Source organism: Dermacentor albipictus, chromosome 3, assembly GCF_038994185.2.
Source record: "Dermacentor albipictus isolate Rhodes 1998 colony chromosome 3, USDA_Dalb.pri_finalv2, whole genome shotgun sequence".
In the NCBI taxonomy this organism is placed as follows: Eukaryota; Metazoa; Arthropoda; class Arachnida; order Ixodida; family Ixodidae; genus Dermacentor; species Dermacentor albipictus.
The window spans coordinates 188,793,561-188,812,662 of record NC_091823.1 but is presented as its reverse complement, the minus strand read 5'-3'; the positions used below and the strand labels follow the sequence as shown (position 1 = coordinate 188,812,662).

Here is a 19,102-nt window from a genome sequence, read left to right as displayed (position 1 = left end):
CCTGAACTTGTAGGCTTTTACCGTTACTGCCTCAAGGTTGACCTGTTTCTTTCTTGACCAATTTTGATCTTTCTCCCTCCAAATTGGGGCGAATCCTAGCCCTCACTAACCTAAGATCACTGCACTTTACCCTTCCTATCACTACTACATCCTGCACTATGCTGGGATCAGCAGAATGTATGAAGTCAATTTCACTTCTTCTTTCACCATTAGGGCTTTTCCAGGTCCTCTTTCAGTTGCTACGCTTCTGGAAAATGTGTTCATTATTGGAAGCTTATTCCTTTTTGGGAATTCTAGCAGCATCTCTCCTCTAGCGCTCTTAGAATCGACGCCGTAGTTGCCAATTGTTTGTTGACCAGCCTGCCTTTTCTCTCTTTTGCACCGAAGTCGCCCATTACTACGGTATATTGAGTTTGCCCTGTTCTCATCGCTAATTCAACATCTTCATAAAACTGATCTACTTCCTCATCATCGCAACTGGATGTTGGAGCATAGGCTTGTACTACTTTTAATCTATACCTCTTATTAGGCTTGATTACGACTACAGCTACCATCCCATTATTCCTATAGAATCCGTCAATGTTGCCCGCTATGCCCCTATGGATTAGGAATCCTACCCCGTATTGCTTCTTATCTAGGTGACCTCTATAGCAGAAAACGCGTCCGTTATTCTGCAATGTTTAAGCCTCACCAGTTCTTCTAATCTCATTATTTTATTTTATTTTTATTTAGTACATACTGCAGACTTTCGGTCCAAGCAGATGGGCAATAGAACGTATACAAACTAAAGAGAACAAATTAAGAACAAACAAATACAAATTTATACAAATTTTAGTCACGCTGTGTCTGTAAACTGTCGTTTCAGTCTGATACTGTTCTGGGAAAAAAAGAAAAATTTAAACATGTCAGTTCGAGCATAATAGGGTGTTAGTGAATACGGACGATGCTGTCTTGTTTGCCTTGTTATTGCAGGCGTTATATAAGTCGATGGTTTAATTTCAAGCCTGTTGTTGAGAAGAAGGGAAATGAATTCAAGTCTTAGCAGCTTTCGGCGTGATTCAAGAGTAGGTATGGAGTTTTCTGTCATAATTTTATAGGTAGAGTCCAGTCTTGCGAATTTATTAAATATAAACCTCACTGCCTTTCTATGTATTTTTTCAAGACGCAGGATATTTGATTTAGTGTAAGGACCCCATGATATACATGCATACTCTAACTTTGGTCTAATAAATGTAAAATAACGCAGTAATTTCACATTAGGAGAGGCATTTTTCATTTTGTGTCTTAGGAAACAGAGTTAGCGGAAAGCAGAAGAACAAATATCATTATTGTGCATGTTCCATGACAATGTGGAAGTCAAAGTAACACCTAAGTATTTGTAATTGTTAGTTTCACGCAGAGCTGATGAACCTAGCGTATAAGAAAAAGTTAGTGGGCTTTTTTTACGAGCAACACGAAGAAATACGGATTTATCAGCGTTAATAAACATACCCCATTCATTACACCACTTTAATATGTTATTTAAATTCTTTTCGAGGACAGTCTGATCATTCTGACAAGTTATATCACTGTACAATATACAATCATCGGCAAACAGTCTAATTTGCACACGAGGAGTGATGGTTTTAACAATGTCATTTATATACATTATAAGCAGTAAAGGCCCCAAGACGCTACCTTGGGGCACCCCTGATGCGACTGGGAGAGTGGCCGAGCTATGTTCACCTATTGTAACGTACTGAGTGCGTTTGCTTAGGTAAGCAATAATCCAATTTATGAAAATGTCAGGTACGCCAATAATTCTAAGTTTGAAGATTAATTTTTCGTGCGGAACCTTATCGAAGGCTTTTCTGAAATCTAAACATATTACATCTATTTGGCCATTATTGTCTAGAGATAAAGCAAATGAGTGAATCACTGATACCAATTGCGTTACAGTCGAATAACCCTTTCTGAAGCCATGCTGAAACTCCGTGAGCACATTGTTTTCAGTTAAGAATTCTTTTATAGAGTTTGCCACGATGCGTTACAAGAGCTTGCAACATTGTGATGTCAGAGAAACGGGACGATAATTTTCTAATCTTAGTCGATCTCCTTTCTTAAATATTGAAACAACTCGGGCCACTCTCCATTCATCGGGCAGTTGTGCCGACAGCACAGACGGAGAAAAAATTCGTACAAGAAAGCTGGCAATAAGTTCAGGATAACGTTTTAGAAAGATGTTTGGGATTTCGTCAGGGCCACAAGAAGCTTTGGTTTTTAGGTTTACCAACATGTTGACAATTTCAGCATCAGAAATAGAATCCACATCAAATACATGTTTCACTGGAAGCATAGTAATGCAATCATCTGACACTGCAAAGACATTTTGAAAATACTCATTAAAATGGTGTGCTATGTCTTCGTCATTAGTTATTGATTTGCCCTCAATTATTGTCTGTGAAATCGGTTTCTTTCTTTCCTTCATATGGTTCCAGAATTTTGTAGGATCATTTATAATAAAGTTAGGCGGAGAGTTGTTAAGGCCGATGATATCCCAAACGATGTTTGATAATTCCTCAAACAGTCCTGTTAAGCTAGCCTCACTCGAGAGGGTTCGGGTGTTAAACGTTGCCAGGGTCCGTTTCCATTGGTGGCCTGTCCGGACCAGAGATTCTTAGCACTCTCTGCTGCGTTACCGGTCCGACCGCGGCCTTGGTAAGATGCTCCACAGCTGCTGGAGACTGAGGTCCATTGGGCAATTGAGTGAGCCATGTGGTAGAGGGTGACCGAAAACTGCACCAGGGAGGCTAATTCCTGTTCTGGTGAGGGAGTGTCTTGTTGAAGCTTAGTGGGCCTGCCTAATCTGGTTGTACCTGGATTAGTATAGCCCCACTTGCTCTCGACATCTTCTGCCGGTGACAGGCGTTCCTCCAAGCCTGCAGGTGTTGTATAATAAATATCATGCAGAAATCCTACAAACTTCATGAAATCATACCCGCAACGTTTTTGGCGCTACTTATCGGGAAGTGATAGCAAATCTTACAGTGTAGTCGTAAACAATGCCCTTGTGACTTACCCCGCGGTGATATCGTCATGCTTTAACTAATATTGCTACGGGAAGGAAGAAGCGTAGGGATATTCACTGATAGCTTTTAATTGCGCAGTCAACCAGCCTAGAGCCGAAAAAAAAAATTCGGCTCTTCTTTGTTGTCCACAAGGACACCTTCAGGGACTTCTTCTTCCAACGTAACAGACTGTGACATCTCCAGTCAGTTTTTACTGCTCAGACCAAGTTGGTTCATTGCCCTTTCCTCGATATCAGTACCGTTTTGCACTAATGCATTACGTAACAGTAACGTATGAAGGAATTCTGTCACTTATTTTACACATGGTTGAAAAAAAATGGGTTGGCCTCGATAAAATACCAAACGCATTTTTTTGAAGATATGCGAAACGGGTAGCCCACTTCTTGAAAATAATATTTACTGCATCAGTCACTCAAAAGCAACTTTCGGACGATTGGTTGGTGGCAAAAGTAATCCCAATACATAAAACAGGTGACAAGCAGCAAATTGAAAATTATTGTCCCATATCTTTGACCTGTGTTTGCTGCAAGCTACTCGAACAGATCTCGAAATCCATATACACTTATCTTGGACATAAAACTTTTTTCCGAATCAGCATGGGTTTGGGCAACTCCTTTCAACCATCGCGCAGCTAATCCAAGCCATCAACGACTTTTCTAGCACTTTGAATAACAAGATAAAGTAAATTGACACAAATGGGAATTAATAGCAATGTGCTAGAATGGATGCACGCATATATGTCCAGTTGAACGCAGTATGTGGAAATGAATGGCATAAAATCGACCACCCTACCTGAGAGCTCAGGCCTACGTACCGCAGAGGTCTGTTTTAGGTCCTGTTTTATTTTGAGCATACATCAATGATATCAGTTGCGTTATTGGTGAAGACATCACCGTACGTTTGCATGCACATAATTGTCGACTTTAGCGGGAAATGAATGATGTCAATGGTCGAAAATCGCTGAGTGACGCTCTTGCTGCCATTGAAATGTGGTGTGAGAACAGGAAAATGAGCATAAATGAACAAAAGACAGTTTTTTTTTTCAGTGTATCCAACAAGATAAAGAATGCCCTAGATCCCAAATACTTTGTGAACTCCCAAACAGTCACTGCAGTTGATACAATCAAATACCTTGGGATAGATATCACCACGAACCTAAGCTGAAAAACGCATATCACAAATATCACGAGCACTTCCGAAAAAAAAAAGAAACTTTGGTTTCTGCGCAGGAAGTTGAAGTAATTGCGCCTCAATCTGTCAAACTAACCGCGTTTCTTACCTATGTGAGGCCAGCGTGAGAGTACGCAAGCATTACATGGGACCCGTTCCAAGTGGGTCTAAAAAACGAGCTCGAACGGGTACAAAGAAAGGCAGCATGGCTTATTTTGTCCATGTATTCCTCCGCCGACTCGGTAACAGAGATGTTAAACCTACTTCAACTACCACCTTTATTCCAACGGCGCCTAGTGCCAAGACTAAATTTCCCATGTTTGCTTTCTAAACACCATTTTAAGATCGACATTGCAAATTACATAGCTTCCCACCCCCCCCCCCCCCAAAAAAAAAAAAGAATCGTCAGGAAAAATCACGACTCAATGTTCGTTGTGCCACAGCTACATATCGACACATATAAATATTGATTCCTACCTCGAACAATAAGAATCTGGAACACCCTGCCATTATCGGTTATGCATTGCACCTCAGCTAAAATCTTCGAAAAACTCATAATGACGTTATTACGAACATGAAAATTTGTTTGCTTCTTTTCCTTTACTATAATTTTTTATTTATTTATTTATGAACTAGTAGATATACCACATATCGCATATTTTATAAGTTTGAGTGTTTTTCATGAATCAGAAGAGTGATTGCCAAAGTGCCCTGATACAGTTAAAATTATTGGTTCATCAGTTTTCTATCAATGTCACGTTATTGATGTAATTTCGAAATGAATAGTCGGAGTGTTAGGAGAAATTGTCTGTTTATTTATGGCAGACACTTCGATGATGTAATTCGCTGTTGTAACACCCACTTTGTAGTTTGTTTAACTACGGCTCAAATTATGACATTTACCCGTATTGGTTAACTGACCCTTGATCATTGAAACTTACTGTTGTAACACCCAATTTGCATGTTTGACAACTTATTATTGTTGTAACCCCCAGTTTTGTATTTGTGATGTCTTAAATCCCACTCTGTAATGGCCTTACGGCCAACAGTATCGTAAATAAAAAGAAAGTGTCTTAAGCCTTTCTACGCCCGCTGATGAATTTAGAGACTGTTTCTTTGTTGTCGTTCTTTATTATGCGTGGTTTCCTATTTCCTTTCATGTCTGTTCGTAGCATCAAGACGATGCTGGTCAAGAGAGGGGCCTTGACACGCTTACTTGTTTATCTTTCGCCGGTCACCGCATTTCACCGGGGAACAAATGTTAAACGTTATCGCTCAGCGCAAGACGCGCCTGCATGTATCGAAAGTTTCTTGTATGTTATCGTTGGTTATAACCGTTCTCCGTTGTCATTCAACCTTGTGTAATGCTATTTTAAGCGCGACGCGAATTGTGTAGTACTTGCTCGAAGACACGTGGGCAACAGTTATTATTCTGTAACCTTCGACGCCTCATGTATAAAAGCCGACGCGCTATACCCGCTGATGGGATTCCGACGATCGCCGACTGTGTTCGCCACCGCTATCGTTCTGCTTTGAGTGTAACTTGCTTTTGTGAGCACAGGTTCGCACAATAAAAAGCTATCTTATTCACACTTTTGCTGCTGTGATGTTTCCCGCCACTTCTATGTGTCAAAGAGACGTTTAGCGTGTCCGGTATTCGGGCAAGCGCGGGCGGTGTTCCGGTTTAGCGGGGGCGCCAACCTGAGCGGCTAGATTGGTGGCGCCAGCTGGTGGCGCAAAGCTGAACCACACAAACACAGAGCTAATTACTATATTCTGCTTAGCTGCTGGCGTAAATTTTCGACAGTGGCGTAATCGTGTTCACAATTACGCCGCTGCCAAATATTTGCATGGGTGGTGAAGGAGGATATGGTGAGTTACTGCAGTTTTAGCTATGCGTTTGTCTGGTTGAGCTCTACAACACCAGGCGGCTTCACCGCTCACGTTTACGCCCCGACCATCCGGTAATCCGCCCAAACCGCTCCCGTTTACCGGAATAGCGTACCAGCTAAAAGTCTCTAATATACATTAACTGTGTCACGTCAAGTGTGGGTTTAGAGCTGACATTTCTGCGTTTCGTGCACAAAAAATCACCGTCGATTACGATGCTCCCTAATTCAAAACTTAAACGCAGCTCTTTGCGTGTTTTCATTTCACATGTTAATATGTTGAATTGAGAACATGTAAGTACACGGTGTATATTAGGGAGAGAACGTCATGTGTAGTGCGCTTTGTTTCCATACAGACTACACGTGCTACTCAGGCACCATACTGTAGCCATCCTCACCCCAGAGCCCATCTTGCGCGGCGCTACGCTGTTTTTTCTCACCCTTTCACTCCACCAACGACGAAAGCGGCCCTTCGTCGCGGGGAAATCGTACCACCAGCGTCAGCGGTGGCAATGCCCAGAGGAACGTCACATCCAGCCTTACTCGTAGCCACTGGCCATCGCCCTCTGCAAGAGCAGCGATAGACGTCACGCATGCTGGTACCGCGGACTGCCTTGAGCAGCTGACGCCGCGGACGAGCCCTGGCCAACTTAGCCCCCCTGGGAAGCGCAGCCGGTTTCTCCACCGCGCCTCGTCGCGCGCTCTTTCCTGTGCCGCTGTGTGCGCTTTCAACTTTCGCCTGTTCGCTCAATTACGAGTTATCACGCCGCCGATGTACGCCACGTTAAACGCAGGATCGGGCGCTTAATACCCCTGACACACGGGAAAAAGCAGTCCTTTGCAGTAAACCCCTTTTGTTACTCTGAGGGACCCTTTGCAGAAAGGAGTTGCGCTTATAACACACGGCGCCGCACTAACTTCTTTGGGTGGTTCCTCAGATGAGCGCCGCAAGAGGAAAAACATTTTTAAAAAGCTGCGTATCTGGATTACATTTAACTACACTAGAACCTAAAAACATTTTTTTGTTGTTGTTGATGGCATATAATGCGCATATTAGCTTATTTTATTCGCGTTTTTGACCTCATAGCAACAATGTAAATTGGTCCAGCAACTATGTACAGTCGGTGTTTTGCTGTCATGTTTACTGTGCAGGCTGTTTATTCTGGTGCTGCCCAGGTTCTTGTTCTTCCTTCCTTCGTGCGTGCAGGCGTAACGCATTTCATTCGATCTGTTATTCGCACAATTGTGTTAGCATGACAGAACTGCGCAGTTGCGTCATGGCTCCGCGAAACGCTAGCGACGAAGCAAGAGTTGAGGTCGCTCTGACGCTTGTCGCTCTCGCATCTCTTGAAGATCAGATAAAAGCAGCCAAGGCGAAAGTGGACAACATCAAACGTAGACTCATGATGAACAGCTCCATGTTGACTGCTTCCTCACTGTCCCCTGGAGCCACCAACCGCGGAAGGTAAGCTTACGTGCGCAACGAACGATGTTTTCATGGTGCTAACACACCGACGACGACGCAACAAATAACACTGCCGGAATTCAACATGGTGGCACTAGCGACGTGATGCGAGCGTTTGAGAGTATAGCTAGAGTGAAGCTTCACTGTTCGACAAATCAGATTATCGCTAACGATTAAAACGTTTCTGCAAGGTAAAACAAAAACTACTACTGGGGCATCGTAGTTGTGTGGCAGGTTTCCTTCTATTGACCAGTTGTGCACGCTGTGTGTGAGTAACGCCTTTTCCACTCGAAAAGTGGATGCGCGATCTCCTTTCTCGCAAAGGAACTCCAACGGGAGAGGAACACTCCTTTGTCGTGTGGCACTGAGCTTGAACGCCTTTCCGTTAGATGTGCCCTTACCCAAATAACTTTAGAGTGTCCGTGTGTCAGGGTTATAAGAGCTGCGCACTAACACAACTGAAGCCTAGCAAAAGTGCTAAGGATATTGTTTATATCTATAAAAAAGAAATGCATTGGTAAAACACATCGTAGACTTTTATTTTTACATGAACACTCTTCAAACCAACAAGGTGAAAATTTGTATGAACAAAAGACAAGCGTTAGAAAGAAAGACACAGTACTCTGCTTCTCTTTTTCATGAGAAATGTCATGCTCGAATAATAAATAGGTACGAATAATTTTTGTGTTGCTCACATAGCCGGCGCTAGTCTGCCCGGTGAGGCATTGGTGAGAGTCACTCAGTTTACGAAAATTTTGAAGACGAGGTGCACTAGAGTGGTCGACATGCTTATGTCGTTGACCCTGCCGAGTATAAGTCGTCTGGTTGGCCCTCCTTCACTAGTTAATCCGCCAGCGCACGGTGGTTGGTCTCTCGACGTACAGACTCACTCCACTCAAAGCGCCCCATTCTTCACTGCAACAAAGTTCATTAGACTCTGGACGAGGCTGGCTTTCGTCAAAATCAGCAAGCACCAAATGGTGGGGAATACTCTTTTATAGCTCGTTTCGAAGAAAATAAAAACACGGCTACGGGCATTCCTGCAGGACAGATCGAGCTTCTCGCCCTCCATATGTTTGGGAACATTCTCTTCTTGCTCACAGGAAATGGGCCTGAATTTTCGAGTAATTTCGTGCGACACCTTTGAACTGAAGCCATTCGAAGCACGAAAGGCAGTTCTCTTGGTATGGCAAACGGCACCGCTGCAAGCGCAGCCGCCTCGTCAACCGTCGTGGAGCCGACCTCACAGTCAGCACGGAATTTTTGGCCAGCCGATCGGCGGACGCTGCCTGCGGCCAAACCTGCCGACGTGCGGCTCAGGAACAGTTCATTTCAGACAGTTCGCACTTTCGCAAGGTTTAAGCCGCCGCGACCGGCTGCGATGGCACCAAGGCGGGCGCGACTGTGGTTGCCGGCGCCAGCGCTTGCGCCAGCTGCGGCGCGAACGCTGCTGGAGGAGCCGTAGGTTGCACCAGGTAAGACGACGTCGACGTGACGGTCAGTGTGGTCACGTGCGAACTCGAGCTGGTCACGGTCCGGTAGCGCGTGCTGAACGCGTTGTAGATGAGCGTGTAGATTTTGGAGCTGTAGCTCGTGGCCGTTGTCACGGTGGTGTACGTTGACGTCACGGTGGTGTAGCGTGGCGCCGGTGGCTGCGTCGGCACCACACCCAGCTGGGTACCGATGAGCTGCTGCAGCTGTTGCTGCTGGAACTGCTGGAGCTGCAGCGCCTGCGTGTTCAGGTAGGGCACCACGCTGGTCGTGTAGCTGGTCAGCGTGCGCTCCGTGGTGGACAGTGACTCGGACAGTGTGCGCGTTCGCGTCCGCCGGCCGTCGTAGAAGCTGACCAGCTTGGTGTGGAAGACCGTGTCCGTGGTGGTGTAGACGCTGGACTGCGTCACAGTCGAGTAGAGCGTCGCCTGCTGCTGGTTGAGCTGCTGCAAACCCAGGTAGACCGCCGCCAGCGGATTGTTCGACAGCGCTGCGTTCAGAAACGGGTTCGCCAACTGCACGGGCTGGTCGCCGTCCGACGGCAGCGCCAGGTACGACGCCTCCTGCGACACCGTCCGCGGCTGCTGCTGCGGCGTTGGCGGAGGAGGCGCGCCGGCACCCTGCAAGAAGCGAGTGTTACACAGCGTCAGCAGCACCTTTCTGGCACTCATTTTATTCTCACGATGAACTAAAGCGGTATGGGCTCTTCCAACAGCCGCAATTCCAGCTCCCTTCACGGCGGCGTCAATCTTTGCGCCTAAACACTAGAAGCGTGGATTGGACTGAAGTGGTTTTGTGCGCAAGAGTTGCACAAGAGCGATGCGCACCAGAGAGAACCAGAGGTCGCGTGAAACCAAGGGAGGCTCCGTGCAACCTGGCGCTCGCAAGTTTCTGCTCGTCGCGAATTCTCAAGGGATGTGAGAGCGGTTGTTGTATGCACTAATCTAGAGTAGTAGAGGCACTTCAATGTTTTACAGCGAATCTGTACACCTCGACTGTCCAGGGAAACTTTCGTGTCAGGGTAAGCGAAAAAGTCCCCATACGTGGACCGATCCCGGATATACTGCCATGCCGGGCCGACCCGCGGCCGAGGTGAAGCAGGCGTTAAGCATTCCCCACACGTGGGCTGATCCCGAAGATAGTGCCACGCTGGGCCGACCTGCGGCGAGGGGTAGCAGGCGTTAAGCATTCCCCACACGTGGGCCGATGCTAAAGATAGTGCAATGCCAGGCCGACCTTAGGCGGAGGTGAAGCAGGCGTTAAGCAATCCCCATACTTGAGCCCTTCCCGATGATAGTGCAATGACGGGCCGACCCGCGGCGGAGGTGAAGCAGGCGTTATTAAGCATTCCCCGCACGTGCGCCGATCCCAAAGATAGTGCAATGCCGGGCCAACCCGCGGCGGAGGTGAAGCAGGCGTTAAGCATTGCCCCCACGTGGACCAATGCCGAAGATAGTGCCATGCTGTGCTGAACCGAGGCGGAGGTGAAGCAGGCGTTAAGCACTCCCCACACGTGGGACGATCCCTGGGGGATTCCACGAGAGATCAACACAGGTCAAAAAATCGATATTTTACATTTCATTTATTATTTTATATTTTATGCGCATATCACTCGGTAGCACTAAAGTGAACGTGGCTTCTTTTGGAAATAAATATTTTAGGGGAAAAAAAATAACCAGATTCTTCAGTGTGGAGGTGCCTATTTTATGCCCAAGGCATTTTCACAAATCCACAACGATGTGAAATACAATGTTACAGCTACAAAGAATACATTCTTGTGTTTAAAACGTATACATAAAGAAGGGTTAGCTAACACTGTTTGAGGCTTCCGTGCAAAACGGAAGTGTTTTAGAAAAATTCCTTAATTTGCTACAATCTTTAAAAGTTGCTTTATTTACGATTTTTGATCAACTAAATCAATCCAAGTCGCCTTTTGAAATTCGCTGCACTGTGAGACCTTAACTTACTCAACAATTGTGCTGAATATTCTTTCTGTATCACAAATTACCATTTCTATAATTCGCCTCAAATTTGAAGTTTTGACACAAATGAACGCTATTTAAAAATCAAAATAAAGAAAACCCCATCGTAATTTTTTCTCAATATCTCGTAAACAACTGTTCACAGGCACGTGGAAAAGAATATTAAAAAAACATGCATTATTTTGTTTGTAACCCTAATACAGCTGGTAGAAATGAGAGCTTTGCCAGAATGCAGCAAGGTGCTAAGAAAAAGGGACATCGGGATAAAAAGAGCGTGCATAAGGCTCTGACTTGCTTAAACTTCATCGTAATTGTGACTTAAAGACAGTTTTGGTAAACTAGAATTATTATTTCAATCACGCCGTTCTAAAATGTCTGAATTTCCGACATAAATTCGTGGAGTGATGCCTTCCCTCGGCCATCATTGGCGCCCATATGTAGTTCATGCTTTCAGATGCGGCTGCTGTAAAAATCGTCTTTTGATCATGTTGGTACAGTGTAGCAGAATAGGGATTGAATCCACGAAAGGCGGTGGTAAAAGGATCATGCGAAGTGAAATACGTTTAAATTTTCTGGCAGTGCGGCCGCCGCCTTAACCAGAATAAACTACACTCATAAAGTTTTCACACCCTTATGGGTGTAATGCGGGTGTATTAATCTTTTCAGCCGCGTAAACACCCTTGAAACACCCTTTTTAATGGAAAAGGGTGTTCAACAATAAAACACCCTTGGAACACCCCAGTGTTTCTAGTTTACGCGCTAATCAAAAGGGAGTAATTGAACAAGCTTACAGTATATGATAAATTAACATTGCCTGTTAAGGCGTTGATATTGGCTATACATGAAACGCGCGCTACCTGCGCTTGAGTCAGGTAGCTGGAATGATTAGATCGGGGCATCTAGGCAGCAGCGCACTGGCTCCGAACAGTGGTCAAAAATGAAGTTTCCCAGGAATGTTGATATCGAACGGATGACACTAACGCGCAGACTTTGCATAGCCAGATATCTGCAAAAGGCTTCATATGATCAATGGCAAAACATTTACAATGCTATCACTGAATACTTAAAGGTGTGCAACCAGTTAGACTGGGAATGGTTAGGAGTGAGGGCTAACGGTAAGTAGCTCACCAACTTACGGTTTGTAGATGACATTGGCATACTCAGCAACGCTGCAGACTATTTGCGACAAACGTTTGAGGACCTTGTCGAAGAAAGTGTAAGAGTCTGATTGAGAGTTAGTATGCAGAAGAGAAAAGTAATGTTCCGCAGCCTGGCGAGAGAACGAATGTCATGGTCGGCAGTCAGCCTCTAGAACCGGCGCAGAAATACGTTTATTGTGGTTAATTAATCGCAGGGGCCTCTGATCAAGGAAATTAACAAAAATAAAAAATTAGCTAGAGAGCTTACGGATGGCATTACTAAATCAGGATCAGGGAGCTTACTGCTAAACATTGCTTTCTACCGTTACTAACGTATGGGGCCGAAACTTAGAAGTTACCCAAGAAGCTTGGGAAGAAGTTGAGGACCGCGCAACGAGTGATGGAATGAAAAATATTAGGCATGACGATAATAGACTGTAAGACAGCGATGTGGATTAGAGAGCGAACCGGGATAGCTGATATTCTGGTTGACATTAAGAGGAAGTCGTGTTGGGCAGACATTGCAATGCGTAAGGGAGAGAACTGCTGGTCTATTGGAGTTGCAGAATGGGGGCTAAGGGAAGGGAAGCACAGTCGAGGACGGCAGAGAATAATGTGGACGTGATGGAATTGGGAAACTTGAAGACACGTGGAACGAGTTAGCACTAGACAGGGGTATTGGAGATCGCTGTAGAAGCTTTCGTCCTGCGATGGACATCAAAATAAGCTGATGATGATGATGATGTGACGACATCCATGCTAGCTTCGCGGCATGTCATTCATGTTATGTCATGCATGCGTGTCATGCACGTTCTGATAGCTCGATTTGCATCGATCGCGGGGGGGGGGGCGGTAGGCTAGTAGCGGCGTAGCCAAGTGGGGCACGCCGGGCACTTATAACGCTCACTAACAGTAAACTTTTTGCTGCTATGGCAATGGCCCCGCTCCTTCCCCCTCCACGTTCAATTGGGACCCCCCCCCTCCCCACACGAAAAATTTTTCTGGCTACGCCACTGTGGGGAGGGGGTGTAAGATTGCTCTAGACCCCTCCCCCGAACTTGTCAACGGAAACGGGGTACGGGAGGGCAGCTGCCGCCGGGCCGCAAACCTTAGGCAGCCCAATTACCGGCTGCGTCTCCCTTTGGACGTGAATACTGCTCTAATGTCATTACACTGTAGGATTCGTGGTCGTTCGAGGGAATGCGACAATAAGAAAAACACATACAGCCATCAGCAAGTCTTAGCTTGAGCAGATCTTTGGGAGCTGGGCAAGAATATCACAAAAAAAACAGCTTGGCACCCCTCTTACAGGCATTGTCAACTCTAGGTCCCACCGCTGACTGCACATTTCCGCTGAAAAAATCACACAGGAACTCCTCTCGGATTTGTCTAAATGTGCGTAAGCAGTGTGACTCTTCCTCATCTACATGCAGTCCATGTCGTTATCAATGTTATGAGACTTGATCTGACAAGTATAAGCGACAGCGCTGCAGCGACACGTGCTGCTCTGGACGGCGGCGCAAGCAAGGTACTGCAGGTGGCGGGGCCAGGTGCGCTGGTGACGTTCCGTTCGTTTTGAGCCGTTATCGGAACAGAACCGCTTTGTTTCACTTCGCACATGTACGGTTATGCTCTGCTTCTTTGTTTCTTCTTTTTGTTGTGACGGCGATTTGCCCTGATCTGTATCTTTTTTTTTCATGTATTCTATATCAACTGCTGTTTGTCAATGATATATGTACTTCTCCCTCCCCCCCCCCTGTAATGCCAAACTGGCGCTGTGGGTACTGTGATAAATAAATAAATAAATAAATAAATAAATAAATAAATAAATAAATAAATAAATAAATAAATGTTTAACTGTTGCTGGTTACTCCATGCATAACTCTTGTCGATTCTTTTGAGCTGCGAAGTTTTCACCCTGCCTTGTTTTTAAAGGGTATAAATCACGCTGTGTCTTATCGGAATGATACCAAGGAAGTTCTTCTTTAACAGCTTCATTCTTTTCGCTTGAGGGCATCTTAAATATTGTTTGCGTTTTTGGAAATGTGTTTAGAAAATAGGCAGTTCAGGGCAAGAATTGCTATTAGCTGCTGCATATGGTATTTTTGTTCCATTTCTTGCTGGAAAGTTCGCGTCCCGTTTGGGAAGTCATCACACCTCGATGCTGCCTGAGCAAACTTAACACGCCGAGTGATTTGTTTGTTTCACAACGTAGTCCCTTCTTGCATTTGAGTTTTGTACTCAACTGAATTCTTTCTTATACTTACGCTACAAACGGCTAAACCGGGCCTTGGCGCCAGCGCTCATCTACTTTGACTGGCGCTGCTCTGCCTTTAAATATATCATGTACCTCTCTCTATTAATATAAAAAAAAGTACTGAAAAGTTAGTCAGTCTTTAGCTTTGTATGTTTCCAAGCAGCTCCATTGGGGAATTTAAAATTGCACAAACTGCAGCGGGAACGGTAGTTCATCGGCGTATGCAGCAGAATTGCATCGGCGTTACAGCACTAACACGCGCTTTTATTAACCCGTGTGTTTGGTGACTTCGTTGGCTAGTGTACGCGTTTCCATCAATAAATTAGCAATTACTCTTCTTGAGGCGACTTCGACTGCACTTACTCGACGATGTCACATGTATTCATCGGCAGAAAAATCACAACGGCATATGCAGAGATTGCACCATGCGGATTTGTTTGATATAAGTCGCACTAACGACGGGTGCTTATTATTCAGGTACAGAAGGAGCATTGCGGCAAGGGTAGAATAAAAAAGACCATCGAGAGATCGCATCGCTCAACAAAATTTATCGGCTAGTGAACATGAGCTCCACGTCATGTAAATGGGGTTCATGGCATCTGTCTGCGGGACACATCTTGCACGTATGTGGGCCATGTTGTGCTAAACACCGGTAACATCGTGTTCATACCCGCTCGCACAGAGGTCAGCATCTTCCCTACAGCTGTCACAGCAGAAGCAGCAGCCTGGCACCCGAACAAAGGAGAAATCGCAGCCGCGAACTTCAGCCATCCTTTCTGCAAAGGGTTGTCGTCTGCTACTGCACCCGCGTGTACTGTTGGAAGCGTCCGCTAGGTGGCTTTCAGTGGCGCTTCTATAGGCGGTGCACGAGGCGTATAGCGTTTGGACTCGACTTTTGGTGAGGATGTCGATCGACCTTGGGCCTGGTGACAGCACACCCGACATCGCCAAAGTGCAGCCTATCAGTGGAGTGCCCCCCAATGGACCATCAACATCGGAAAATGAAGCAGAGCCAGGTAGGGGCGATTTTTACTTTGGAACAGAATACTGACAGCTGCCTCTTTTTTTAAGAACTAAATAACATGTTTACAAACCAATCCTTTCTCTTTGTGCAGCCTACATAGAATTGTTTTTTGCTTGTTATACAGATCTGCAGAAAGCAGTTCTTCTGAACCCTTTTTGCATGCACAAATAAGTAAAGAGGAGTGCACTTTCTGAAGAAATTGATGTATGAAATGTGTGTTCGACACACAATGAGATGCAAAATAACCAACAACTTTAAAGCGGTAAAAAATACAAGTTTGAAACATGTTCTAGCATCATAACCCGCCTTGGCATACGGATCTAAATATAACAGCAACAGAGGTGCATGCAGAGAAGTGTTTGTAATTGTTTGCAAGATATTTACATTGTCTAAGAAATTGTTTTTATTTCCTTGGAGCTTCTTGGTGCCATGGCAGTGCAGTAAAAGCTCGAAATGATGCCCCTGCTCCTAATAAAGCACCTTTAGATTTAAAAATTAAATTATGGCCTTTTACATTCCAAAGTCACAACCTGAAGTTTTGGTAACCTGGCCTTCTTTAATATACACCTGAATCTAAGTGCATAAGCGTTATTGCATTTTACCCTGATTGGAGGGCAGCTGCCATGGCCTAGATTGAAGCTGGGACCAGCATGACTGAGCAGCATGGCATCATAGTAAGTGGGCTATAACACCAGGTCAAAATGAGAAATACTGCTTAGAACTACCAACTTCCTCGCTAAGAAGCACTTCGCACTAAGTTAAAGGAGGATGGAGTACTGACAGCGACCGTTTACGTACCAATTTCTTTTTAGGCTGACTCGATTATTAGGGTCCGAAGCTTCAATTAGTGAAAACCAGCCTAAATTACAGAACCAGCTCAAAACACGCACCATGTATAGCTGGATTTGGACATGAAAATTGAGTAAATTCATGTCGCCGAAAATGGAGGTGGCAGTCACACTATTTCATGCATTTTACCTAAAACATAGTCAATAATAATTAATCAATTTCTAAAATATTCCTTTCAAAAAGTCTTTTTCAAGCATGAAAGGAGGAGCCAAATGGTGTTCAGGTGCACGAGCGGTTAGTTGCATGGCACTTCTTGCATGTGTTCACTGGCTTCTTTCAAGCTTGAAAGAAAAAAAAAATGTGTTGCACCTATTGAGCAGTAGAAAGCTGGATTGGGAATTTTTCAGGACGCTCAACAATTTTCGCACTAACACTTTTGCTTTGAATATAATATTTGAGCAGCTAAATAATCGTTAATAACTAATTACCTAATTAGGAAACATGCAAGAATTGGTTTCACTTCCTCAAAACGATGGCAAACGACATTACCTTCGTGCTGTCCAGCTACGTGGCACTTGTACATAGTTAAAGCTTGCACATGTCATACACACCACCTGGTAATTACAAGGCATATATAGAAGTGGTTAAGTTGTGTGAGCCAGCCATGTGTAGCGAATCATGAGAAACAGCCGTGTTTCTTTGACTTAAGGGCATTATAAGATTTACATGCTCGACACCTTGTATCAGTGTGTTCTAGGCCTGTTCGTAGTTTAGCTGCTACATAAATATTTATCCACGTGTAAGCTCATATGCATCTTTCAAGTATATTGCCTCGTGTGTCCAAAATAAACCATCCTCGCGCTTCCTTCATTATGTCTTCATCTGTTGGTGTGCTAAATTTTTAACATGCAACTGCACGAATTTTCATTTAGTTTTCATATTTCCACATTGTTTGGTGGCTTCATTTCTGAACAAGTTGTTTTCGTTAAACCCTGTTGCACACAGCAGTACACAGCACTTCTGCCTAGAGTGGTAATTTTTTTTTCAGATTGACATTAATACACCTTGCCTGGGCAATGTAAGGCATTCTACAGAACACGGCCCTGCAATAATGTTTTATATTGCAGTCCAGCATCATGCATAACTGTTTACTTACCAGACTAGAATATGTATAAGTGTTGGAAGTAACAGAACTGGAAAAAGCCAGCAGATAATGAGTCCAAGGAAAGCATACAGGAACATGCTTTAAGTTTTTTTATACGAAGTATAGAAATGATAAATTCTGGGTAAGTGAAAGTGGATTAAAAGATATCCACCTGTGGGTGGGGAACGGACCGATAACCTTCACATTACGCATGTGATATACTAACCACTGTGGTACTACGGCCGTGTTCGAGCGTCGACAATCTGAGGGGCCATTGTGGACGGTTGAATGCTGCCTGGGTGGCACAGTGGTTAGTGCATCGCATGCCTAATGCAAAGGCTGTAGGTTCGTTCTCCCCCATGCCTGGTTGTTTTTTTTACCGTTTTCATTTCCCTTTATCATTTCTACACTTAAATAAAATATTACAAATAAGTTTCCACGTGCCTTCCATGGCATTTTCCAGCTGTGATTCAGAAAAATTTTGACCCTCAGTATCCTTTCTTCTCGTTTGGAAGAACAGGAGCTTCATTTTAAAAATAATGAATTCACCTGGTTCAGCATCTCAATGTGGTCTCAAATCTTATCACAGCATGTGTATTACTAAGTGAAGTTTTTGTTAAGATAATGATATAGTATGGGACCTAATTAGTAGCCTTTGTTTACGGATATATGACTAGTCTAATAAATAGAAGGATTTTAAGAAGCACTTCTAACATGGTCTGAGCATGTGCTTAAAAAAACTAATCTAGCATGATTTCAGGCATAACTGTTGCCCTTGAAAAATATTTGGATCATCTGCATTGGCATTGTTTTTAGAGAGCACCAACACTGCTTTGATAGAAGTAGCCTCTTGGAACATGAAGCATCGCTTCTTGCTGAGTCAAGGAAATATTATCTGCATATCTGAGGTGCATGTGTCATATGCTCGAATCCTGTTTAAAGGCTGCTTATCAGAAAATTACTTCACTTGCTTTCCAGAGATTGCTTCAGTAGTCTATGCTACTCGATCATAAACAATTTACCACAGTGAACATTCATCACAGTTGGCTTTGCAATGTTTATGCAAAATACCGCAATTGCCTACTAGACATGCGACTGCACTAAAACATGGAAATAATGACCAGTAAGATTTATGGGACCAGCAAAACTTAGTTTATTGCTCCAGAACAAAATGCGAGGCACTTCAGTTATTTGTGCCATAGAGTTTCTTACAGTAATTACTAGAGGGAACTCTGGCGCTGCAGTCGTACCACCATGGGAATGATGGGGAGCACATGGATTTGTCTGATATTCGTGCTTGTAAATTCAGACGTTCTTGTGGCTTTGTGTATTATACGCTATATAAATATTATTGTCGTAAATTTCAGCGCAGTCTGTGCTCTTCGAAGTGCAGAAGACGGTGCCAACACGCATAATTGCTATTAATTGCAACGATTGAGCTTGTCTAGGTGGCCAAATCGAAAGGCGCCAAGCGTCTCAAGGCACTCGTATGCCCGCGATAAATTCATGAGGTCGTTGCACTTGCTTGTCGTTGCATGCCTCCGTGGCTTAATGGTTTCAATATGACTTCTGTTCTAGAGTTGCTGAGTTTGAATCCTGTGGTCGGACGATTTTAATGTTTATTTATTTATTACACAGTATATTGTTGAAAATGACTAGTTTACAAAGTCACAAAGCCGTTTGA

The 19,102-nt window shown here is 44.3% G+C and overlaps 1 protein-coding gene across 2 annotated transcripts in view; it reads right to left on the bottom strand.

The window, feature by feature from the left end:
- Nucleotides 1-8,110: 8,110 nt before the first annotated feature.
- The window catches only part of LOC139057684 (uncharacterized), a 504,738-nt gene continuing 493,746 nt past the window's right edge, over nt 8,111-19,102 (bottom strand). For both annotated transcript variants that reach the window (XM_070536400.1, XM_070536401.1), the window contains exon 8: nt 8,111-9,703. In XM_070536400.1, coding sequence (XP_070392501.1) covers nt 8,951-9,703 — 753 coding nt within the window. In that variant the 3' untranslated portion in view covers nt 8,111-8,950. The remainder of the gene's footprint in view (nt 9,704-19,102) is intronic.